Below are 25,850 nucleotides of genomic sequence, written 5' to 3' on the forward strand. Positions count from 1 at the left end.
GCTGCCCACACTGCCCCAGCACCAGTCTCCCGAGGGATCCCCATCTCCCTTCTCTTCCTTGTGCTCAGCACAAGGCCTGCTGAGGCTCATGGGATTGTTTGGCAGCTGAGGGTACTCAGAGTCTGGGATTAAGCCATGGCTTAATGTGGGGCTGGTCTGTCCTGGGTCCAGGGCCTCCTGGCTTCCATCCTTCCGCCTTCACCCAACACCCAGTTAATGTCTGTGCAAAGACTTAAAACATCCCTGTAATGATAATAAATAAATAAATAAATAAAATCATAGGTTGAAAATCTTGAGCAGTAAAACAGTGGATGACGCCGTGTGGGCAACTTCCCAGAGGACACAGAACACACACGTCTCCTGAGCGGGTGGCCTTATAAGGCCAGGTTCAGGAAGAGAATGGGCAGGAGGCAGGGCCTCTCGCCAGGAGAGGAAGACGCTGGGGTGGGGGTGATGCCCCACTGCTGGGTTGGGAGCAGAGGCAGCAGGGGTACTGGCCGGGACCCAATTCCACAAGGGGAGCTGGCAAAGCGCTACCTCCAGAGGCCTCCATTGGCCCAAAGCCTGTCCGTTGTGCCTTCACTGCCGTCGTCACCAGCACGGGCGCTGGCCTGCTCTCAGCCAGCTGCCATGCTGACTGGCCGGCTCAGTAGGGTGACCCTCCTGCCCCAGAAGAGGCCATTTCTCATTCTTCTTCCCACCTTCCCTGACTCGTGGGTCCAGCAGGCCTGACACCCAGCTGGTATGCAAGAAAGTTTTGTTGGATGAAATAATTACTAAGTGAAGGGTTCCTTGGTGGTAGCTTGAGCTCATCAGCTGGATGTAGCACCTAGAAATAGGGGCTGTGTCTTCTCAGAGGCTAGCACAGGGCTAAATGCATGGGAGACACTTCTCCACGGATTTGGTGGTTGAGTGGGCCCTCTCTCAAGTAGAATCGAGTGATCAGTTCTTGCCCTACTCAGGATCACCCTTGTCCCCAGCACGCAGACATACACACCCCACAAATCCTCCATATGATGCCTCCAGCAGGGGTTTCACTGCCCCTGAGGAGAGTGGGTGTGTGCGTGTAAGAGAGAGTTTCTGGGAGGTTCTGGCAACAAAGCCCGGGCCCTTAGGATGGAGAGTGAGGAGAGGCATGGACCAGGAGGTCCCATGCTGGGCGTGGGGGGCTCTGGAAACGTCCCCATCCCTCATTAGCTCATTTCCAGAGCTCCCTAAAGCCCCATATGCTCCTTGCAGCCAGAGTCGTACAAGTGACCTGAGATGATGGTCAGATGAGGTGAAGAGCTGGGAGGGTCACCCCTTCTGTTTGCCAGCTTTTACTGGGCCTATAACCCCATCATTCAAGAGCCAGTGTTCATGAGTTAAGCCTTATCCTCTCCCCAAATCTTCTTTTAACAGGCAAAGAGCATTCTCTGCGGGGGCCGGCAAAGGAATTCTCTAATCACCAGGTAAGATGGGAGGACAGGGCAGCTAGAGGTCAGCCTGGGGAAAGGAGCCGGGAGGAAGTGTGGAGGGAAGGGGACTAAGAGTGGAGCACCCTCCGCTTGATCCTTGGAGGCCAACTGTCACCTGAGGGTGCATCCCTTCCCCCACACCCCCTCCCTGCCCAGAGCTAAAGGGTCAGGGCTGAGAGGAGGCTCTGGCAGCCCCTCAGCTGGCACCGTTCCTGGTGCCAGGAGAATGTTGTCAGCTGCAGAAGGCTGAGTCCAGTTGAAGCAAGAGCCCCAGAGGCTCCTACCAGAGGTGGGAGAGGACTGGAGCCAGCTGTCTCAGCTTGAGCCCGGTGAGCCCCCGGCCTCGCCCGAGACCCTGACCTCTGGGGAAGGCTTGCTCCGTGGTCATTCTGTTCCAAAATAGAAATGTCCCTTGTATGAAGAGTAATGCAAAACACAACAGAACTTCTTTATGTGACTGCTTGAAATTCCACCATTAGTCACGTATTATTTTGGGTTACGCATTGCCCCTCTGTGGTACGTTGAATAATGGTCCCCTGAAGACATCCATGTCCTAATCCTTGGAATTATGTTACCTTACATGGTAAAAAGGACTTTCCACATGTGCTTAAGTTAAGGATTTTTAGATGGGAGATTATCCTGGATTAGCCAGGTGGGTCTGATGTAATCACAAAAGGTCCTTTTAAGAAGGAGGCTGAGGGTCAGGCCAGCTAGAGCGCAATGTGCACATCCCCCTGGAATGACAGCAAAGAACTTGAGATTTCAGCCTGGAAGTTTAGGAGATGCCACCTCCCTAGCCCCCTCCACTCCCATCAGAGTCAGGAGGCCCTCAATCTGCTGGCACTGAGCCTCTGAAGGAACATGGTGGGGACACAGAAGAGACAGGATATAGGGCAAAGAAGTGGCAGCAAGAACCAAGGCAGAACTTGCTTCCTTCTGCATCCCCGGGCCAGGCCTTGGTCTGCCCCCTGGTGCCCTGGCTTCACCATCCTCCTGGCCTCCTCTCTGAGGGCCACCTTGTTTAGACCCTGCCTTCAGGTAGCTAAGTGTGTCATTGTTTCTGTTTCAGGGGACCACCAATACAGTCACCTGACCCTTAGTATTAGCTGTAATGATTGTCCTTCTCTCCGGATACTCCCAGAAGCCTCTGCTGTGGCTTCCTTAAACCCTGCTGACCACAGGCTGAGTTACAGGGATGGGAGGGTGGGGAGGAAAGGGGAGATTCTCCCAGGTTTTCAGAGTTTGATTATAAACGCTAGAGATTTGTTAACCTTAACAACAATGAGGGGGATGAGAGGATGATCAGAGGAAAGGTAGCGGGGTTTATAGGACCGAGGCAGGGTATACATCTATATAAATAAACACCACACCACAAGCATCCTGTGTGCTAGCTCATTCAGTCATCCCTTTTGGGAAGTTTCAGTATCCATGTGTTATCGATAAGGAACTGAGGCACAGATAGAGGATGTGACCTTCAAAAGGCTACACACACACACACACACACACACACACACACACACACACACAGGTCACACAGTTAGTTAATGATAAGGCTATAGTTTCAGCTCGGATCTAACTTCAGATCCCGGGCCTTTAACTACTACACTGTTCTACGACCTAAAAATATTTTCAATTTACAGTGTGTCCGTTGATGCCCCATTTTAAATTGAGCAATAGTTTCCTAGGAATGGGAAGTTAGGCGCAGGTGGGAGAGGAGTGGGAAGAGCCACATGGGGAAGAAGCCTGCCAGCTGGTCGCCTCTGATCAAGGGGACTTATCAAGTGGCCGACCAAGGCCAGACTACCTTAATCAAAACACACAGAGCTTTGGATTTAATGTTGCTTTTTAGAAATTGAACTTGAATTTTATTCTTTTTCAAATGCAGTTTTATTTTTGACCGACTTTATGCCGCATTGCCAATGTTCTCAAATAGTTTTGCATTGCCTGCAAGTTACTCAAAGCAAGTTTTAGGGCCAAAGCATATTTTTTATGTGATTTCAAGTTGGCAGGCATCGAGGCTTAGTGGAAGGCACCCAGGGGCTGGACAGACCTGAGGAGTCCTAGGTTCTGGTCCCAAACTTGCTGTTTAGGTCAGGATAGGCCTGTAGAAGTCCTCACTAAATATTCAAGCAACATGTCTGTTTGAAGCCATGAAAAACATGGACGATTTTGGTCTTCTCCAGGCCTCAGGTCCAGGTCCAGTCCTGCTCGCTGGGTAGAGAAGGTTGAGCAGTCTTGATTCTGTGGTAATTGCTCTAGGTCTTTGCATAGGGCCAGCTGGGAAGGGCAAGGGCACTGGTGTCTTGGCTCTGGCCTCTGCTTGCCTGAGTCACGGGCAGCTCCAGCAACTGGTCTCCTCAATCTCTGGGGTCCTCCAGCAACTGGTCTCCAGTCCTACAGTGACTGGAGACAATTCTGGTCTCAAACTGCCTGCTCCACAAATGAGGAAAGACTGACTGGCTGTCAGAACAGGAGGCCCTGAGGGTTACTCATACTGGCTGCGGGCCCAATATATTGAATAAGAATCTCCAGAGGATGGGGCGCCTGGGTGGCTCAGTCAGTTAAGCACCAGTCTTTGGCTGGGAGTTATGATCACAGGGTCCTGGGACGGAGCCCCACATTGGGTTCCCTGCTCGGTGGGGAGTCTCCTTCTCCCTCTGTCCCTTCCTCCTAATCCTCCCCCTCACCAGCCCTGCTCATGAGCATACTTTCTCTCTCAGAAAAAATAAATAAAATCTTAAAAAAAAAAAAAAAAGGAATCCCCAGAGGTACTGGCATGAAAACAGACACACAGATCAACTGAACAGAAGAGAGAGCCCAGAAATAAACCCACGCATATATAGTCAATTAATTTATAACAAAGGAGCCAAGAATATACAATGGGGAAAGGACAGTCTCTTTAATAAATGGTGTTAGGAAATCAGGACTGCCACATACAGAAGAATGAAACTCATCTGCCGTCTTACAGCATACACAAACATTAACTGAAACTGGGTTGAACACTGGAATGGAAGACCTGAAGCCATAAACCTCCTAGAAGACAAAATAGGTGGTGAGCTCCTTGACATAGGTCTTGGCGATGATTTTTTGAATCTGACACCAAAAGCAAAAGCAACAAAACAAAACAAAAAAAGGTGGAAAATAAGATTCTTCATAACAAAAGAAACCATCAACAAAATGAAAAGGCAACTACTGAATGGGAGAAATATTTGTGAATCATATATCTGATAAGGGGCTAATATCCAAAATATGTAAGGAACTCACATGACCCAACAACAACAACAGATTAATAGACAGCTTTCTTTCTTTTTTAAGATTTTATTTTACTCATTTGAGAGCGAGTATGTGTGCATGCGCACACAGGTGGGGGGAAGGGCAGAAGGAGGGGACGAGCAGACTCCCTGCCAAGCTGGAAGCCCTACGCAGGACTCCATTCCAGGACCCCAAGATCACGGCCTGAACTGAAGTCAGAGGCTTAATCCACTGAGCCACCCAGGTGCCCTGAATAGACATTTTTTCAAAGAAGACATATAGATAGCCGACAGGTACATGAAAATACGCTCAAGAGCATTACTCCTCAGGGAAATGCAAATCAAAACCACAAAGAATATGACCTCCACCTGTCAGAATGGCTATCATCAAAAAGACAAGAGATAACAAGTATTGGCAAGGATGCGGAGAAAAATCCTTGTGCACTGTTGGTGGGAATGTAAATTGGTGCAGCCACTGTGGAAAACCATAGGGAGGATTCCTCAAACAATTAAAAATAGACCTACCAGATGATGTAGCAATTCCACTCTGGGAGTTTATTTAAAAGAAAACAAAAACACTCACTCAGAATAATAGATGCTCCCCCAAGTTCGCTGCAGCATTATCTACAGTAGCCAAGACATGGAAACAACCTAAATGTCGACAGATGGATGAATCAATAAAGAAACTGCGGTTTATATATGCAATGGAATATTATCCTGCCATAAAAGGAGTGAAAATTTGCCATTTGAGACAACATGGGTAGACCTCAAGGATGTTATGCTGAGTGAAATAAGTCAGACAGAGAAAGACAAATACCATATGATTTCTCTTAAATGTGGAATCTGAAAAAAACAAAAAAGCCAAAAACCCAAGCTGATAGATAGCAGAGACCAGAGTAGTGGTTGGGAGAAATGGGTGAAGGTGAATAACAACAAAACCAGTTAAAAAACAACAAAAGATTTTTTTAAATCCCAAGAGAGCTCCTTATAAAAACAAAATAGATCCCTGGGGCTGCCAAGCTGGACTTTCTAAATCAGATCACCCCGGAGGAGGGCCTGGGCCTCTCTAACAAACTCTCAGGGGATTCTTATCGATAGCAGCCAAGTCCAGTCTCTCCACTTTTCCCAGGGAAACTGAGTCCCAAAGAGGCCTTGAGCCAGGAAGCAGCAGAAACAAAAAAAGAAATTAGGTCTTCTGAACTACAGTTAGACGTTCTTTCCACACTAACTAGGAGCCCCCAGGACTGAAAAGAATGGCCCACCACATATTTTAATATTCTTAAAATCAAAGTTACTCATGCCTATAGTTTAAAGAGTCAGACACAGGTAGTTTTACAAGGGTTTGATGAAAAAAACACAGTTTCTTGTATATACTCCCCCATACACCCCTCCCCAGAGGCAATGACTTTCAACTCTTTCAGCTAATTGTTTTCATATTGAAAGAGACCAGAATGTCACCCAAAAATATGCCTCTTTGAATAAAAATCATTTTGAGTTGAAGGTGATTAAGAAGCAACAAATGCAGGAAAAAAATCTCCTTCTATGCTCCCCCAAATTTTGCCTAAAGGCAAGGTATAAACTCTCCTTTTCTGGAGACAGATTCTTATCAGCCCAGACATGCTCCAGAGGAATCTGCCAACAAACCTACTCAGCTGGTTCACTTCCTTGTATTTACACCGCCCCCTCCCCCAATAGCTTCCATCTCTGGAATCCCAAAACCAGTTTGCTTTGTCCTGTCATTTCTATACAAATTGATTGTTCTTTGTTGAAGATGCTATACAAGCCAGAGTTCTAACTGTTACTTTGAGTTCCTTTTCATTGAGGTTTCCCACACATGACGTGGAAATGCCACATGTGTTAGTAAACTGTTTTTCTCAGGACACCTGAGTGGCTCAGTCGTTAAGCCTCTGCCTTTGGCTCAGGTCATGCTCCCAGTGTCCTGGGATCGAGCCCCATATTGGGCTCCCTGTTCAGCGGGAAGCCTGCTTCTCCCTCACCCCCTGCTTGTTTTTCCCTCTCTCACTGTGTCTCTCTCTGTCAAATAAATAAAACAAAATCCTAAAAAAATAAAATAAAATGTTTTTCTCTTCTTAACTGGTCTTTTCCATGGGGAGCCCCAGCTGAAAACCTACAGCGGGTCAAGTCTGGCCTCCCCTACAGTATTTACCTCCACCTTTGCATTGTTTGTATGAGCGTCTGTCACTCTTGTGCGATTTTTTTTTTCAAAGTTTATTTATGTATTAAAAAAAATTTTTTTTTAAGATTTTATTTCTTTATTTGACAGAGATCACAAGTAAGCAGAGAGGCAGACAGAGAGAGAGGAAGGGAAGCGGGCTCCCTGCTGAGCAGAGAGCCCGATGAGGGGCTTGATCCCAGGACCCTGGGATCATGACCTGAGCCAAAGGCCGAGGCTTAACCCACTGAGCCACCCAGGCGCCCCTATTTGTGTATTTTTTTTTTTTAAGTAATCTCAACACCCAGTGAGGGGCTCAGATTCACAAACCTGAGATCAAGAGCCACATACTGCTCCAACTTAGCCGGCCAGGTTCCCCTCTTATGTAGTCTCACTAATCCAGTTACCATGGATTGCCAGGTCTGGCCCAGGACTGGGATGCCCAGGTGTTGTGGAAGGCACCAGTGCTCATGGGACACAGGCCACCAGCTCCTCCAGCGCTTGCTCACTGCGGTTGCCGTGGACCAGCAGCACTTCTTTGATCCGGTCCTGCTGGAAGCCCATGTCACTGAATTGTTCCCAGAGGCGCAGGAACTCCCCTGCCTGAGGAAGGGGAAGAAGAGAGAGTGCTGGGGACACTGCCAGGCCAGTCACCTCCTGTGGAGCCTTCTCCCTGGTACCTACTGTATCTACTCCCACAAAGCTATGAACTCCCCAAGCCAGGTAAGCCTGGTCCTGGGCAGCACCTGCTTTTCTTCCTATACCTTGGGGTGACATGGGCCTGGACCTCCCTTCCTGTGTCAAGGAAGGAGGTTCTGGCCTGACAACTGGCTCCATCCTAGCTTTACTCCTCCAATCCAGCTCATTCCTGACTCCCTGTGCTTGGAGACTGGGACAGAAAACAGGAGGCTGCATACTGGTGCCCAGAGGAAACATAGCCTGGGATCTCTACCCAAGCCCCAAACCCTGCCAAATTTTCACACCATGCAGCCTCTGCCTTCCTTCCTCCTCTGGCCCCAGTACCTGAGAAGTGCCTGCTTCTCCTCCCTTCCTCCCTCCCCCTTGGCATCCCCTGCAGCCCTCTGTCCTTGCCTCAGCCTCTGTGGAGAAGCGCTCAGCAGAGCCACCGCCAACAGCACCCTGAGGACAGGTCATGTACGCTGGGCACTCAGAATATACCACTGGGCCACAGCTGCCTGCCTTCTGGGTTTCCAGGTAGCCAGCAAACTGCCCGAGCAGAGTTTATGCATCTTTGTGCTGTACATGGCTCCTCTCTAGGTGTCTGACAGAGTGGGCATTCAATAATATTTGTGTGTTAATTTGGCTAAATAATGTGAAAGTCTTGCCACCTGTTTCCCTCCCCATCCCATCTTCTCCCCTTCCCCACGCTTCACCTCCCTGGCCTGTCTCCTCCTCCCCAGGGCTCAGCAAGCAGGCTGTCTCCTGATGGCCCCAAGGCTCTGGCTCTAGCACAAGTGTGCCCCTGCACACTAGGCTTATGCGTGGACCCCTGCCCTTCTCCTCCTCCCACCCCAGGCCTGGGCAGGTGGCCCTGCTGACCTGACTTTCGGAGAACTGGAACATCTCCATGGCCTCCTCCACCAGCCCCTCCTCGTAGCCTTGCCACAGCAGCCGGTCACAGGCACTAAGGTAGCTGAGAAACTGTGGGGGTGGGGGGAGTGGAGCAGTAAGAGCAGTGGCAGGGGCAGCAGGTGGGACAGAGAAAGCACCCTGGCAACCTCAGCCAGCCTCAGCTCGGACCAGGCTGACAAGTCAACCCACCACACACTCACGAAATGGCCCCAGAGACCCGGTGAGCCAATAGAAGAGGGACAGAGGTCTCCCCTGGAGACCCGGGGGTGGGTGGACAGCAAGTTCTTAACCAAGTGTCCCCAACCAGGGGCTGTAATCGAGGAAAAGGGCCGTCAGGGTGAGATAAGCATTCCCGGACCCTAAGCGGGGAGTGGGACTGGCCGGAAGCACGGGCGCCTCACCCACCACCCGTCCCAGTCTGTTCACCCTCCCTAGTGAGCACCCACCTGTGTGAAGCAGCCTCCTCAGCATCCGCACCTGGGCAGCCCTACCCCGTTCCTAGACACATACATGTCTGCTATCCGGGCCCACATGAACTCTGGTGCCAGAAAGGGGAGGAGGACAGAGGAAATACCACAGGGCTGGGAAACCTGTTCAGGTCACTGTGCTTAGTCACCAGGAGCTGCTTTTGCCCTCAGGATGAAGTACTGCCTCCTTACCAGAGCCCAAAAGCCTGCCCCTCTGCCCGTGTCAGAGGCCTCAGGTCCCCTCTCAGCACCCCCAGGCCTCCGTACATCTCTCTCCCTCGGTCAAGCCCAGCCTCAGCCCTCTTCCCTGGGGAGCCTCTGCCCTGGTCTCCACTGGGGGCCTTGCCTGCTGCTCCCATAGCCCTGTGCTTCCCCCATCACAGCGTGTCCAACTCTAGTTATTCTCCTCTCTCTCTCAGCGAGGGAAGGGTTGTTTCAGTCTTGATCACCACTGTGTCCCCAGCACCCAGCATGGCAGGCAGAAGGACCTCAATAAATGTATGTCATGTTTCTAAGATGAATTAAGAACTACCTTCAAGGAGCTCACTGCTTGGGGGGGGCGGGGGAAGGGAGTGAGCCAGATAGAGGAAATCCTGAGTGCCAGGCAAATCAAAGCAACACTTATAGAGAGCCAATGCCAAAGGAAGGTTCCAGACCATAAGAATTATGGGTATAGGTGGAGAAGAACAGGGAGGTTTCTGCAGACCTTCAGAGATGGATCATACAGATGAGTGCTTTCTAACTGCTTTAGCTTCTAAGCTATCCCAGCATCAGGAGACGTCAACAATAATGAGAAGATCGAGCTGCTCTTGGAGAACTGGGGGCAAGAGCAAGGGAGCCAGGAGTCTAGTGCTCCCGCCTCAGGACGCCTGGACCTTGCTCTGAGTATGTTTTGTAAACCACCCAGCCAAGCTCTCCTTGTTCAGTGCAAGAAACAGGCCCAAGCAGGATGGGCAGGTTGCCCAGGGACCCAGGACTAGGACCTAGATCACCTGACCTCTCGGCTTTGTCCGTCAGGGGCCCAGTGCTAGAGGAGGTTTTCTGAGCTGCCTTGAAAGTGAACAGGATTTCCAAAGGTGAAAAGAAGAGCAAGTCAAGCGTGGATGGTGGCTGCTCCTTGGTCTCTTGGTTCAAACACAGCAACGGTTCTTGGCCTTGGTGCTGACTGCAGCTACCCGGGAGCTCTAACATGACTACCCATAAGCCTCAGAGGGTTGTCTCCAGAGGCTCAGATGTAATTGGTCTGGGAGGCAGTCTGCGCACTGGGATTTGTTTGGCTCCCCAGGTAATTCTGTGCAGCCATAGCTGAGAACCACTGACTCAAGGGAGAGCTGACCTCAACCCATACCAGTAGACCCCATGGCAGGCTGGATATCAGAACCACCTTCAGATCCTTAACACAATAAGCCTTTTGGTGCACTCCAGATCCGCTGACTGGGATTCTCCAGAGTAGGTCCTGGGGATCTACAGTTACAGAGATTCTGCTGCTTGGTCAGCTTTTGGGCCAATGAGACTGTAGAAGCCACCAGGTCTGCCTCAGTCCCCAGGGTGGGTAAGGATGTCACCTTCACACCCCAGGATGGGGGCCTCAGCACTCACTGATTATAAATGCATATCCCCCTCCTCCATTCTGTAAAGAGGGGAAGCACCCTGAGGTGCCTGGAGTCCCATACCAAGCCTGGGCCTGGCCTGTGGATGCTCACACATGCCACCCGTGTTGTCCTATCGGCAGCCAGTGGGCACATCAGTCCTCATGGAAGGAAGGAAGGAACGATGGACAAAGCTTATCTTTTATATCTCCTCCTTTCCCCCTGGCTCTTCTAACTGCTCTGTCTCTGTCGCCTGATGCTCACCTTCCTGGGACATCTGTCAATAATTTCTAGCCAAAAAGGTTTATTATAGTGTATATCCTTTAAGGGGGGAAGGACTCTGAACCCAAGGAGTTGCTCAGCTAATGGTGGGACTTCACAGAATAGAGGGAAATAATCACTTGGTGGGGGAGGACAGTTGGAGTCATCCAATGGCCCTTCAGGCCCACACCTTAAGGCTTGGCTCCTGACTGACCACCACGGAAGAAGGCCACCCAGAGATCCAGCTGGCCAGGCAGGTGGTCAGTGCATATCTGGAAACACAATGTTCCTGATGCAATGGGATTCTTCCAGCCCACCCATGGGGAGGCCAGGGCCTCGTGCTGGTTCCGACTCATCCTCAGACCCCCACGGTGATGGCCTGAGGCCTCAGCCTTGTCACAGGAGCTAAAGGGACTGGGCGGCATGTCAGAGCTCCCACCATGGCCATGGTCCCTCACAGTCCTCCTGGCCAGCTTCTTGGCCCAGGTTCTAGCTTTCAGCAGTGGCTGAAGGTGGGGACAATCTTAGATCTACTCTTAAATCTCAGATCAGTCTTGGGTGCTTCCCTAGAAGGTTCTCGCCCAGTAAATGAGAGGAAAGTACCAGGCAACAAAGATTCAGAGTCAAACCAGCCTGGCCTCAACCCTGGCTCTTCCACTGATCAGTTATATGAACCTCCCTGGCCTCAGTTTCCTCATCTGCAAAGTGGGAGGGACAGTAGTAGCAACCTTGCAGAACTGAGAAGACCTAATCAAATATTATCAGATTGAAGGCCTGGCACAAAGAAGGTGTTGGATGAATGTCAGCAGCCATGTTGGAAGTTTTCCTCCAGGACAAGGCATGGACTGATGAAGCCAGAGGAGAACAGAAGCAGGGGTGGGTGGGGAAAGTGGCCACGTGCATTCGCCCACCTCCTCAACCAGGCAGCACCACGTCCTGCTTCAGCTCTGGTCTGAGAGTCACTCTCCTTCTATCCCTCCGTTATCCAGGAGCAGGCAGCTCTGGACCTCAGGGACCCAACACATGACAGCCGTCAGACATTACGGAGAGAGTATCCAAACCCTCTGATGGTGACGGAGCAGAGATAGAAGAAAAGAAGAAGTGCCAACTGCCCTGGAACCTTTGGATATCTGCAGCTCAGCTTTCTAACCGAAAGAGTTCCCATGTGCAGAAAACAGTGGGAAGCAAGATGTGACCTTCAGGTGGGAGAAGGGGGCATCAGGCAGTGGCATTCCATGTTACCTCCTGCCCCTACTCATAATCCTTCCATGCCTCCCTTTTGTTAGTGGGTCATTTATAAACTTCTCAGCTCAGCCTTCAAGGCACCCTCAATCTGCCCTCGCCCCCCCTTCCCTGTCCTGTCTCTCACCAGCCTGCATCATACACTCTGTATTCCAGAGAGACCGGTTGGATCAGGGCCTCCCAAACCCTGCCGCGTTGCCTCCACTCCTTTGCTCAAACTGTTCCTCCTGCTTGCAATATCCTCCCTTCTGCTTCCTTCAGATTCGGAGCTTATTCATCCTTAAAGTCCAGCTCAAGATGTGGTACCTCCGTGAGACTTTGCTGATCACTGGAACCTCCTTGTCTTTGATTAAGAATGGCCATAAATTCTCTGCAGCCCCTTCCACCAAGAGGAGGTTCCCCCCATAGCTGCTAGCTCCATCTGAACACCTAGGAGGTGCCCAGTAAATACCGTGGACTAGATGGAGTGGACGGATGGGTAGATCAAAAGAGAAAGAGACGGATATGAATATGGATAAACTGCTCATTGAGGGAAGTGGTTAGAGCTCCGCCATCCCTATGGTAGCCAGCAGCCACATCTGGCTATTTTAATTTAAATTAATTGCAATTAAGTAAAACAAAAAGTTCAGTTTCTTAGTCACACTAGCCATATTTCAAGTAGCTACATAAGGCCAGTGCCTACTGTATTGGACAACCCATATAAAACATCTCTCTCATTGCAGAAATGCAGGGTATCTCTGGAGAGGTTACTGGTTGCCCAAAGCATCAGCCCCCTGTGCTTGGGGCAGAGACTGGGACAGGAGAAGAATATTAAAACTATCCAAATGGGCATGGGGACTCCTGATAAACCCTTATGGAGAAAATGGCATCAGGGTCCAGAAACATGCTTATAACCCTCAACAATTAATGCCAGGCTAAGTTTCTGCTTCTCAAGAGAAGGAAACAAAACTTTTTCAAGTTAAAGATAAAAACTACTTGGCCACACACCTGGCTCCAGACCCACAGCCCCCCAGCTCAGGGGCCCTCCTTCACCTACCTGGCTCAGGCTCTGCCGCCCTGTCTTCTGCAGAGCCGTGATGGCCCTATGCAGGGGATACCCCAGGGCGACCACGGGCCCGATGAGGTCTTGCTCTTCCTGGCTCAGGGCAGACAGCAGGTCAGCAGAAGCGGGGTGTGATCTGCGGGTGCTGAGATGCTGAGGCACTCCGCCAAGAGGCGGCAGGCAGGTGTAGGGGCTGAGGGACTGAAATAGAGACAGGCTGGGTGTGTCAGTTGCCTCTGGAGGTGATACCTTAGCACGGCAGGACATTCTCCCGCAGGAGAAATATGATAGGTCCATCCCTATTATCCCATTTCACAGACATTGAAATTGAGGTTCGGAGAAGTTAATGACTGGGGAAGCAACACACATTTGGGACCTGAGCCCTGCTCAGAATCACACTCAGGATTCTTTACCCCACACCTTAGTGAGGGGGAAGCAGGGCTGGATCTTCTTCCTTCTTCAGGTTGGCTGGGCTGAGGCTTGGCAGGGCGTGGAGCAGGGTAGGGACTGGGCACACTGGCCCTAGAGTAAGGAGGGTGGCTTGAAGGCATTTCAGTGGGTTTGGCCAGCATCACCCTTCACCCATTCCCCATGAAGAAGCACCCACCTGCCCACCCTAACCAGACTGCTCTGTCCCCTTCTCCCCAGGGAAAGCCCAGTTGCTGCTCTGGCTCCTGGGAAAGAGCATATATGTGTGCCATGAATTGTCTACCCATCCCTAACTTTTCAGGGGTTTTCCTGCCATGAGCTTTCCCTAGGGTCTGCTCTTGACCCCCAAACTGGAAGACATTCAAATCTTAGGATCTGAGTCTACTCTTGTGACCTAAAAAATGATTCTTAGCTGTTCTCTGCCTCAGTTTTCTCCTCTGAAGAACAAGGACGTTTGTTGCTAGAGTTACCTTTAATCTGGACCAGGAAAGAGCTATCCTGGCATCAACGTCTGGCCCTTGATATGGCGCCGCCTGAGCAGTTTACAGAGCCTGTGCTCTGCATTTGCTCTAAGTAACTGTGTGTGTGGTAAAGTGGCTCAGGGAGAGCTCAGGGCAGTTCAGTGACTCTGCAGAGGTCACACACCCATGAGTGGGGAAAGTCAGACCTCTAGCGTGTCTTTTGGATTTAAATTTCACCTGGGCCTTATTCTGTTGCATCTCTCCGCCCGAGAGTATGGCAGCTAGGGGACAGAAAGCTGTGTCCCATTGTGCCCTTTGGCTCTCATTCCTGACCCACTCCATCTGTCCAGATCCAGGCTTTGTGGAGTTTGGTACTTAACATAATTTGGGCCTCTTGAAAAAGGCACATTAGATATAAAGCCTTGGAAGAGGAAAAGTGAGGGGTTTGAGGCTGGTGTCACTTTAAATTCACTTCTACTCCTGGTTCTTCCAGGAGCACATCCTCTGTGCTGAAGCCTTCCCAGTGGGCAAAAACTGTCCCCTCTCTCTCTCAGCACCTGATCCCTCCCACCACACAGTGCTGCCTCGTCCCATCTCTCGCTGGCCAACTCTCCCTCAGTCAATGCCTCTTCCAATTCCGTGCGCAGCAGGAAGTAACTGCTCAGGGAGTGACCTTTGATTTCAGCCTTCTGCTTACCCATCCCACAGGAAGCCTCACTGGGTGGGAAGCCTTAGATTTGAGTCACATTCATTCATTCAGTGGACATTCCCGGAGCACCCCCTAGGGGCCAATCTGCTGCTGGGTGCCCTGGAAACAAAAATGAAAGCCCTCCAATCCCTGCCCTAAAAAAATTCATACTGCATGGGAAGAGACAGATATTGGATGATTATAATTATTGTGACGTGGGTCCCAACAGAAGGAAAACAGACATAGCAGAAAACAGGGAATGGGGGCTTCTGAACAGGGACTCGTCTAGGCCAAGGGCCACAGGAAGGACAGCATGGTACCGGGCCAGATGAGAACAGGTAAAGGCAGGAAGAAGGAGAGCAGAGAGGCGGGAACGAGGGCTGCGGACCAGGCTGGGACCCCAGACTACTGGCGGCCTTGCTGCTGAGCTAGGGTTCCTTACCGCGACCGTGGGCTTGTGGCTCCGCAGCGGGGGCATGGCGCCAGCCGTGGAGGGCCGCGGGGGCGGCGCAGGGGCGCTGGGGAGCGTGGGCGCAGGGCCCGCGGGCAGCACCGGGCCGGGACTCGGCGCGGGGCTGGGACAGAGGCTCAGCGCCCGGTGACGGATGCGGTGCAGGAGAGCGCGGGGGCGAGCGGACAGTCGGCCCTCCGAGAGCCGTCGCCGCGCCCCCGCCAGCTCCGACTTCACGCCCCGCAGCAAGTCCAGCGAGCACCGGGGATGGCCCGGGCCAGCGCTCGCGGGGGAGCTGGACAGGGGGCTGCAGGGACCTGGCTCTTCGTCGTTGGCAGAGGCGGCTTCTTCTTCTACGTGGGCCTCCCCCTGATTCTCTTCCACCTCCTCCTCCTCCTCTTCCTTGACCTCCTCCTCTTTCTCCTCCTCCTGATCTAACTGCAGCTGGGGTCTGGCCTCCTGGCGGGTGTCTGCAGCTGGTGCGGGCCCTGGCTCAGGTTCTGAGCTGACGAGCAAGAGCCAGGCGGGAGGGGCCGATGCCATTCCCAGGGCGTCGCATTGGACCGGGCAGGGTCCCCGGATGACAGCCTCCACCCAGAAGAGCACCCTCCTCTCCAGGCTGAAGTCGTGCTGCAAGAAGAAGGGGATGTGAGGCTCTTGGGCCCAAAGCAGGGCCAAGGGCCCACCCCTACCCTGCCACCTTTGTTCAGCCAAAAATTTGCCAGGCCTGGGCTGCTTCTGGTTCTGAACTCCAGGCACTTATTACCACCCGCCCTCAGCCCCAGTTTTAGCAAGCACTGGGGTCGATGGATAGCTGTAACAATTGAATGTGTTAACTCTGCCTGAAGGACATAATGAAGAATTAGGTTAGCACAATGAAACAGCCCCTTTGCCATTATGTAACTGAAACCCCAAATCCCAAGTCCCTTTGCCATTCAGTATGTAATTGAACAATAACAGCTTAAAAAAAAAAGTCTCCCCAAATCCTTGTTTTTAGCAAAGAAACTTTCACTTGAACCCAGCACCAATTGCCAGTGAGCACTCAGCCCTGGAGGCCCTCTCAGCACACAAACCTCTCTATAGATAATACCTGCCCCCTTCCCCTTTGTTGCCATCAGAGGTTACTCTGAGGCCCAGGAAACATAAAAATCACTAATCTCTGTTAAATTCCACTAAGTATATTATAGTGTTATTTCTCTTTGCAGAATATGAAAATGAGGCTCATAATCTTTAAATTGCTGGAGGTCAGATTGGTGTCGAGCGGTTTGAGCTGGGATTCCTCTGTCCAGCTGACAGTAGTGTTTTTTCCACTACATATCAGGCTACCTGAATAAGCAGTCTGGAGTTCACATAAATAATCTAACTTGAGAATTTAGAAATGAGTCAAAAATAAATTATTTATCTGCTGCCTACCTTTAAAAATAAGAGCCAGAAATATAAAATTCCGTTAAAAAATGTAAAATTGTTTAAAAGGCTCTTTCAGTGCTCTGTGATGGTCAGTGAAGGAAGAACGAAGCTGGGGAGAGTGGTATTTGTGGGGGGAAGGAGAGGCAGAAAGACAGGTATTCAGACACGTAGATCACAGGTACTGTCCCCTTCTCTCCTGACACGACCCCAGGTTGAGGAGAGGAGCCTAGTATTGCTCCCTGACTGAGGTAAGGGACTGTGTCTTATTCCTCTCTGCATCCCCACAGACTTATAAACGTCCACCCTGTGTCAGGCAGATAAGTCTGTGGGGAATAAACAGTTGGATGAAGAGATTGTAGCAAAACAGGCAGGTTGTGAAGGACAGGGGAGGGAAAAAGACCACGTGAAGGGTGATGAGGCAGACGTGGAGAGAAAGAGACTAAGGCAGTTTCAAGGCAGCTGACGGGACTCGGGATGAAAAGATACCAAGACCCAACATGAATATCAACACTTAATGATTTATGGAACTAAGCAAGATGATTCTAAAGTTCATATGAAAAACAAACAATGGAAGTGCCAGAAGACTCTGGGCACAAAATGGTAAATAGGGGGAGGGAAATGGCCCTACTGGCTGTTTGATCATATTATAAAATGTCAATAATTGAAACGATGGTATTGGTACAGATGCAGGCATAGAATAGGAAGTCCAGAAATAGACCTTAAAATCTATGGGGCTTTAGTAAATAATAAAGGTGGCATCTCAAACAATGGGGAAAAGAGGGACTAGCCAATAAATTATGTTAGCTGGCTGGAAGAAAATAAAGTTGGATCCATTCCCACGTTATACAAGAGTGAATTCCAAAAGGACCAAAAATTCAAATGTATAATATGAAACTATTAAAGTACTAGGAAAAAAACAGAAGAGACGTCCTCAAGTGGGGAAAGCCTTTCCCGAAGCCATAAAAGTACAGATACACACATGTGCAAAATCTGCATGCAAATATGCCACAAGCAAGGTCAAAGACAAATGGCAAAGTGGGGGTGGGGGGGAACAGCACTCACATAAGAGACAAAGGGCTAAATTTACTAATATAGGAAGTGTTAGAAATAGATTGGAAAAAGATCAACAGTTCAATGGGAAAGGAGCAAAAGATATGGATAGTCCAAAGAAAAAAGCCACACAGATGTCTTCTAAACACACGAAGAGTTGCTTAACTTCACTCATGATAAGAGAAAGGCAAATCACAACTACCCTGAGATACCATCCACCCACCCCTCAGCAAAGACCCAAAGTCTGAGGACACTCTGTTGGAGAGTGTGGGGGGCATGTGGCCTCCTGTAGAGTGCTGGCTGGGATGGAAATCAGTATGACTCCTATGGAGGGCAATTTGGAAAAATGCTTAAAGAAATTCAAAAGGACACATGCATATCATCATTCCCAGCAGCACTGTTTATCATGGCAAGAGACTGAAAAGAACCTAAGTGTACATCAAGAGGGCACCCATTCAAGAAAGTAGGATATAGCCACGTCATGCAATGCTACACAGTGAAAAATGAAACTGAAGCAGCTTTTTATGTACCGATACAGAAAGATCTTAAAATATATGCGGCACAAAAGTCAAGAAGAACAGTGTATATAACATGCTACCATTGGTGTAAAAAGGGAGGAAATAGCTGTACTTGCTTGTCTCTATACACATAAACATCCCGGGAAGAATACAGAGAAAATGAGAATATATGAGAATGAGAAAATGAGAATATATGAAAATGAGAAAATACATACCAGACATGGATTTGCTGTCATTTATGTATGTATGTATGTATATATGTATACATACATACACCTAGCGTAAAGCCCAACAAGGGACTTGAACTCACACCCCTGAGATCAAGACCTGAGCTGAGATCAAGAGTTGGAGACTTAACTGACTGAGCCACCCAGGTTCCCTGGCCTTGCTGCCCTTTAAAATCAAGGAACAAGGCCCATGAGTCTCAGCTTCAGATCTAGAGGAGCAGAGACAAGAGATAAATGGACAGACAGATACACTTACCATAGAACTCAGCAGAAGCTCCCTGCAGGCTGGAACGCTGAGCTCTGGCCCAGGAAGGGACTTTGTGCCTATCACAAAGCCATTGGGCACCTTGAAGGGGACGCCGTCGAGGGCATTCATTCTGTCAGAGGAGTGTGGTGATGGCTGAGCAGGGCTGGGGCAGGCTGCCTGGTGGCAGGGAGAGAGCACAGTCCTGAGGACCAGGCTTGGTCTCAGATCACCTCACCACTGTCTTGAGTGCTGACTTAGCTGAGCCCCACACAGCTGAGAAAGAAAAGGTAAAGTGGCTAGTGCTGCACAGGGAGGAAATAAATAAAAATGAGAGCATTCAAACTGACAGGAATTGACTATTTCATGCTTAAGTTTTGTTCTAGACCATTGTTTCCCAAAATGTGGCCTACAAAACTGGCTCTAAAGTGTGTCATCAAAAGAGTTTCCAGGGGCGCCTGGGTGGCTCAATGGGTTAAGCCACTGCCTTCGGCTCAGGTCATGATCCCAGGGTCCTGGGATCGAGTCCCACATCAGGCTCTCTGCTTGGTAGGGAGCCTGCTTCCCCTTCTCTCTCTCTGCCTGCTTGTGATCTCTCTGTGTGTGTCAACTAAATAAATAAAATATATTTTTAAAAAAAAGAAAAAAATTAGCAATGTAGGAAGAGAAAGGACTCTCCTTAACTTAATAGGAATTATTACCAAAATATCTAAATATTTTTATATTTAATAATAGTAATATTACCAAAATATCTAAAGCAAACATCCCACTTAATGGTGAAATACTGAAAGATATCCCCAAGATCGGAACTGAGACAAGATGTCCCCATCATCTTGTCTGTTCAACATTGCACTGGAGGTACTAGCCTGTGCAAAAGGAGAAGGAAAAAAAAAAACAAGGACTGGAAAAAAATAAAACTACCATTATCTGTGGATGACATATGTAGAAAATTCAAAGGAATCTATGAATAGAACTCTTAGAGTTAATAAGTGGATTTAGCAAGGTCCTTGGATTACAAGATCAATATATGAGAACTATATATACAAAGTATGTAAACATTGTCTTTTAAAAATGTCATTAGAGGGGGCACCTGGGTGGCTCAGTTGGTTAAGCAGCTGCCTTCGACTCGGGTCATAGTTCCAAGTCCTGGGACCGTGCCGCACATCGGGCTCCCTGCTCAGTGGGGAGCCTGCTTCTCCTTCTCCCTCTGCGGCTCTGCCTGCTTGTGCTCTCTTGCTCTCTGTCAAATAAATAAATTTAAAAAAAAACTTTAAAAATTGTCATTAGAGAATGAAATTTTAAATAAGATACCATTTCATATTATCAATCAACCACCTAGGACACGACCTAACATAAGATACATAAAACCTCTACACAGAAAACTATAAAATATGATATTTAATGGAGGAACATGCCATGTTCATGGGATTGATTTATAGATTCCATGTATCAAAATTCCATCATGTTTTTTAGGGTCAATTGGCAAACTAACTCTAAAATTTAAATGAAAGTCAAAGGACCAAGAAAAGCCAAGACAATCTTGAAGAAGAAGGAACACAACGGGAAGATTTATACTATCAGATAGCAACACTTACTTTACAGTTACAGGGGTTAAGTCAGTGGGGTACTAACATGAGGACTTACAAAAACTCCAGTAAAACAGGGGCGCCTGGGTGGCTCAGTGGATTAAGCCGCTGCCTTCGGCTGAGGTCATGATCCCAGAGTCCTGGGATCGAGCCCCGCATCGGGCTCTCTGCTCCGCGGGGAGCCTGCTTCCGAGCCTGCTTCCGAGCCTGCTTCCGAGCCTGCTTCCTCCTCTCTCTCTGCCTGCCTCTCTGCCTACTTGTGATCTCTCTCTCTGTCAAATAAATAAATAAAATCTTAAAAAAAAAAAAAGTCCAGTAAAACAGAAAAGAAAGTCCAGAAACAGATCCATACATATACAGATCCTTAACTTGTGACAAAATTGGTCCTGCAGAACATAAGAAAAATAAATGTCTTTTCAGTAAATGGCACACTGGATATTCACCTAGAAAAAAAAAAATCATGATCCGTACTTCACATCATGCACACAAATCAGTTCCAGGTAGACTGTAGATCTAAATGTGAAAGGTAAAATAAAGCTTGAAGAGAAGACAGGAGAATATATTCATGGCTTTAGAATAGGTAAACATTTCTTAGTCAGGTTGCAGAAAAGAAAACCATGAAGCAAAAGACTGACAAACTGGGTTACAATAAAGAACTTCCACTCACCAGAAGATGTCCGTAAGAGAGTAAAACAACAATGAAACAAAACAGAAACAAAAACAAAGACACACACAAACAACAAAAGACATAAATCAGAATGGGAAGAGATATTTGCAGCATGTATATCTGACCAAGGATTCATACCCGATATACACAAAGCAATAAAGAAAAAAAAAAGACCGAGTCCAAAAATAGGCAAGAGATGTTAAGAGGCACATCATGAAAGAAGACATTCAAATAAACCTCACAGTTGTTTAACCTCATTAGCCATTGGGGAAATGCAAAACAAAACAATGAGATACCAAAACACACACACACACACACACAAATTATTAAAATTTAAAAAAAAAAAAAAGGCTTGAGAATATCAAGGGTTGATGAGGATGTGGACATCTGGAACTCTCCTGCACTGTTGGTGAGAAAGTCAATTAGCATTAGCCAACAGTATCTACTACTAAAGCTGAAATCTAAGAATTAAAAATTCATTCAGACATAGACTCTGGGCCTTTAGTCTAAGATCAAGTATGTGTCTGCTAGTTTAATAATGTTCACAACCACCAGGGATTTGTAATGTATTCTAAACCAGATTAAATAAAGATTCTGACCACAGTCTGGCATTTTGCAAACAATCAGGGCTTATCAGGGAGCCACACCAGGGAATATCTCTGGCTTAACACAATGTCATCCCTACCAGGATGTTGCAAAGCGCTGTTTCGAGGGGTCACTGGGTCATCCCCATGCTCACAGGAGAACATCATGTGAGGAGGCAGAGTAAGTAATCTGAGTGCAGAGAGGTCAAATGAGTCCAGATGGGCAAATACTTTAATTCCCTCATCTCCGCTGTCTGCCCACTCTTGTCTGGGTCTTACCGTATGTTAAGCCTCAAGAGGCTTCTCTACCCCATGCCAGGAGACAAGTTCCCAGCACACTGGGAGCGGTTCTTTATGCTACAGGATCAGAAAAGTCGCAGAGTGATCAGTAAGTTATCTGCCCCATCTACCTGTTCCAACAGGAGACCTCTAAGGATAGGGAGTTGCAGGGGACATAGGAAAGTTAGCAAGTTTTGGCATTCTCAGATTGACAGTCATCTCTGCTAAACAGAAAATGAAAGGTACAGATCATGAAGTGATGATAGTCTTCAAAGGAAAGAAAGTATTCTAGGCCTTATCAGGGTCAGGGGAGCTTCAGCAAGGATGGGACCTTCAGGGTCGGGGAACGGCCTGTGAGCAGGAAAAGGTAGAGTGGAGAGGGTAGCTCCAGCTTGAGACAGGGAACAGAGGCAGGGCAGAGTGAGGGGGAGACCACCTGTGTGACTCAAGTAGATAGTTTTGCTGGGAAGCAGCCTGCGGTTACTGAAGACTGGGGTAGAGCTGGGAAAGGCTCTGAACACTGACTCCATTCAGTAGACAGTGGAGAAAGCCCTGAAGGCTCTAAAGGTGTGGGCTGAGGGTAGGGGAGCTGGGATGCTGGCAAAGCCAGTCTGTGCATGCTTCAGCAGGCTGCATAATCCAGGACATCTCCGTGGGTCTGTGCTCACTGGGCTGAGTCAGAGCCTAGAGGTGAGAGACAGGGCAAGTGGGGGTTGTGGTAACTGGTCTATGTGGAAGCAAGGCACTGACATTGGTACTATTTTTTTTTTAAGATTTTATTTATTTATTTGACAGAGAGAGGGGGAGAGATCACATGTAGGCAGAGAGGCAGGCAGAGAGAGAGGGGGGAAGCAGGCACCCCGCTGAGCAGAGAGCCCGATGTGGGGCTCGATCCCAGGACCCTGAGAACATGACCTGAGCCGAAGGCAGAGGCTTTAACCCACTGAGCCACCCAGGTGCCCCGGTACTATTTTTTAAAATCTCCACTGTGCTCTCTAAATGACTTCATCCTTGTCCATAGTGCCAATAACCTATGTGCCGATGACTCACATATTAAATTCTCCAGTTGTTCTCCGAGATCGAACTCATAATAACTGCCTACAAGGCATCTCTTCCAAGACTGTCCTCAAGGATGCCTCAGACTCTACATATCCAAAGTGAACTCCTGATTTTCCCCTCCCCCAAACTGTTCCTCCTCCTCCAGGATTCCTTGTCTCAAGGGATGTCGAAGGTATACAAACTGAGAACTCATGCCCGACACTTTCTTCTTCACCACAGTCCATCTCAATTCCCTGCCATGTTTTCTCTCTTAAATCTCTGGAATCCAGTCATTTCATGCTATCTCCACTGCTAACAAGGGAGTCCAAGCCCCCATTATCTCTCACTTGGTTAACCGGTGTCCATGTATCCTCTTATGCCCTAATATTAGAAGTCTGCTTCATATACTGGGACAAAAGCAATCATTTCAAAACAGAACACTAAGCCAGTTTCCTGCTTAAAAGTTCCCAGCTGCTCTCAGAATAAAACCCAAACTCCTGATAAGGGCTTCCAAAGCCCTGCCGTGTTTGGCTGCTACTACCTCCCCTCCTTACTCTTGCTATGCTAGTCTTCAATTGTTTTGGTCTCTTGGCCCAACACAGGCCTTTTGCATATGCTATTCCAAATTTCTGTCTTCTTCTTGTCTCCTCTGTACTAGTTTATAGCTGTTCATTCTTCATAGCTCAGCTGAAACATTATTTCCTCAAAAGCTTTTCCTGATCCAACCCCCAAACTTGGATAGGATCTATCCAGTACAGTGGCTTTTAAGATTTCTTTTTTATTGTGACCCATAGTATGAAATACATTTGGCTTTGTGACCCAGCATAGACATATGTAAACTGAGTAACATGCCTATTGCTACTATATATTTTGTTTATCTAAATGCATTACAAAACTAAATTTTTTTTTAAAGATTTTATTTATTTATTTGACAGAGATCACAAGTAGGCAGAGAGGCAGGCAGAGAGAGAGGAGGAAGCAGGCTCCCTGCTGAGCAGAGAGTCTGATGCGGGGCTCGATCCCAGGACCCTGGGATCATGACCTGAGCCGAAAGCAGAGGCTTTAACCCACTGAGCCACTCAGGCACCCCAAAACTAAATTTGAAAAAAACGGGGGTGGGAGCTACTCTTACAGGACCATACCTTTCCTTCAAAGCACTCAGCATATTTTTTATGATAGATGGATCAATTAACTGGATATTAACCTATCCCCCTCAAAATCTGTACAGGGTCTTGGTATTTTGCTCACCATTACAGCCCTTGTATTTAGCAAATTAATCTAAACCTTATCAGGCACTTAATATATATTTGAACAATGGAAAATAGAAATAATGACTAACCACTTTTTCTTAGAAGTACGTATCACAATTATAACTAATCATCTATATAGTTAAGCTTCTCTACTCTAGATTCTAACTCCAAGAGAGCAGGAATCCTGTCTTTTTGCTCTTTTTTTGTCTTCAGCATTTAATGTCGTTCCTGGCCAACGGTAAAAATGGTTTCCCAAGTACACAGTCCAAATCCTGGTATCCATATTCTGGCAGTGAGATGAGAGGAGCCTACCGCTCTGCAAAGTTATGCGCTCTAGCACCAACTGCCTCAGAAACGGATCCCTGCTTCAGAGACTATGAGAAACTCAGTTTATTCCAACAGGCAAATGTAACCTACATTGGAAACAGATTCTTCATAGGTAGCCAGATGCGCTAAGTCAGGAACTACTGAATGGGTGTACCCAAAAGTTAATAGTTAGGGGTATCTGCCTAGCTCAGAAGAGCACGTGGCTCTTGTTGGTCCAGGGGCATGAGTTTGAGCCCCAGGTTGGTGTAGTGATTACTCAAATAATAAACTTAAAAAAAAGTTAACAGTTATGGGGCACCTGGGTGACTCAGTGGTTATGCGTCTGCCTTTGGCTTGGGTCATGATCCCAGGGTCCTGAGATAGAGCCCTGCATCAGGCTCCCTGCTAAGCGGGAAGCCTACTTCTCTCTCCCCCACTTCCCATGCTTGTGTTCCCTCTCTCGCTGTCTCTGTCAAATAAGTATTAAAAGATAAAAAAGTTAACATTATACAGGAATAGTTTATTGGTTGTTAAGCATTAAAAGAAAAAAAGATTTAGTTGGAAATGCCTCATGTAATCTCTAGAACCTAAAATATATCACTGCTAGTACTTTGTAGCACTCACATTCCTTCTATATATTCTATGTTATTATTTGAATGGAAGAAGACATGCTTTGTACTTACCTTGTGATTCCCAGGAGAACTTCCTTGTGGATAAAACATGTGGAAGTGAACTGCTACAACAGAGGATATAATCCCAGCTAAGCTTCTTGATACACTCTTGCACAAGTCACATGGACACAGGAACATGAATGGGTTTAGTGATTACATTCATTGGCTTGTAGCAAATCCTTTGACATCATAAACTCAGCCACTAGAGCCGAACACTCTTAGTATTTAACATATAACTAATCTCTTTATTTTCTAATGTTCCTTGTGTATTTGTTTAAAGATTTTATTTATTTGACAGAGATCACAAGAAGGCAGAGAGGCAGGCCAGGGGCGGGGTGGGGGGGGGGGAGCAGGCTCCCCGCTAAGCAGAGAGCCCGATACGGGGCTCGATCCCAGAACCCTGAGATCATGACCTGAGCCAAAGGCAGAGGTTTAACCCACTGAGCCTCCCAGGCACCCCTAATGTTCCTTGTATTTCTTAAAAACAAATGGTTTTTGTTAAGAGTATCTCATAAATCCAGGGTCTCCTCTACCGGGAAAGAAGACAAAGTATTCTTATATACAGGACAAGATGAATCAACACATTTCTTGTTAATCTTTGAATGAGTTTATTTCTCCATTTTCATTAATTTATGTTCAATATAAAAAGAATATAGGTATAAAAAAGAGGCAAGATTTAGAAAAAGTCTGCCAGCCCAACAGGACTGTAATTCCTCGTTCTGACTCATAAGCATAAAAACCAACTAACAAGAATTAGCAAGAATGTGGCGTACAAATACGTTTTCCACTTAACAGGAACCAGGGGTCACGAAATGACTGCCTCCTGGTTTGGGAAAGGAAATGTGCAAGACAGACTGGGAACAGAACACTGGAATTGAATGGGAATTTTGGAATTGAGTTAAAAAGGGCTGCCACCGAC

The 25,850-nt window shown here is 48.0% G+C and overlaps 1 protein-coding gene across 1 annotated transcript; it reads right to left on the bottom strand.

Annotated features, from left to right (window-relative positions):
- Positions 1-7,184: 7,184 nt before the first annotated feature.
- Positions 7,185-19,770, bottom strand: UBAP1L (ubiquitin associated protein 1 like). The gene is made up of 6 exons (XM_046007249.1): positions 19,641-19,770; positions 18,563-18,730; positions 15,096-15,734; positions 13,070-13,276; positions 8,442-8,543; positions 7,185-7,484 (listed from the first exon to the last, which is right to left on the bottom strand). The coding sequence occupies exons 2-6, from the start codon at positions 18,680-18,682 to the stop codon at positions 7,350-7,352; spliced, it is 1,203 nt and encodes a 400-aa protein (XP_045863205.1). The 5' UTR covers positions 18,683-18,730; positions 19,641-19,770; the 3' UTR covers positions 7,185-7,349.
- Positions 19,771-25,850: the final 6,080 nt, after the last annotated feature.

This window comes from Meles meles, chromosome 6 (assembly GCF_922984935.1).
Source record: "Meles meles chromosome 6, mMelMel3.1 paternal haplotype, whole genome shotgun sequence".
Lineage (NCBI taxonomy): Eukaryota > Metazoa > Chordata > Mammalia > Carnivora > Mustelidae > Meles > Meles meles.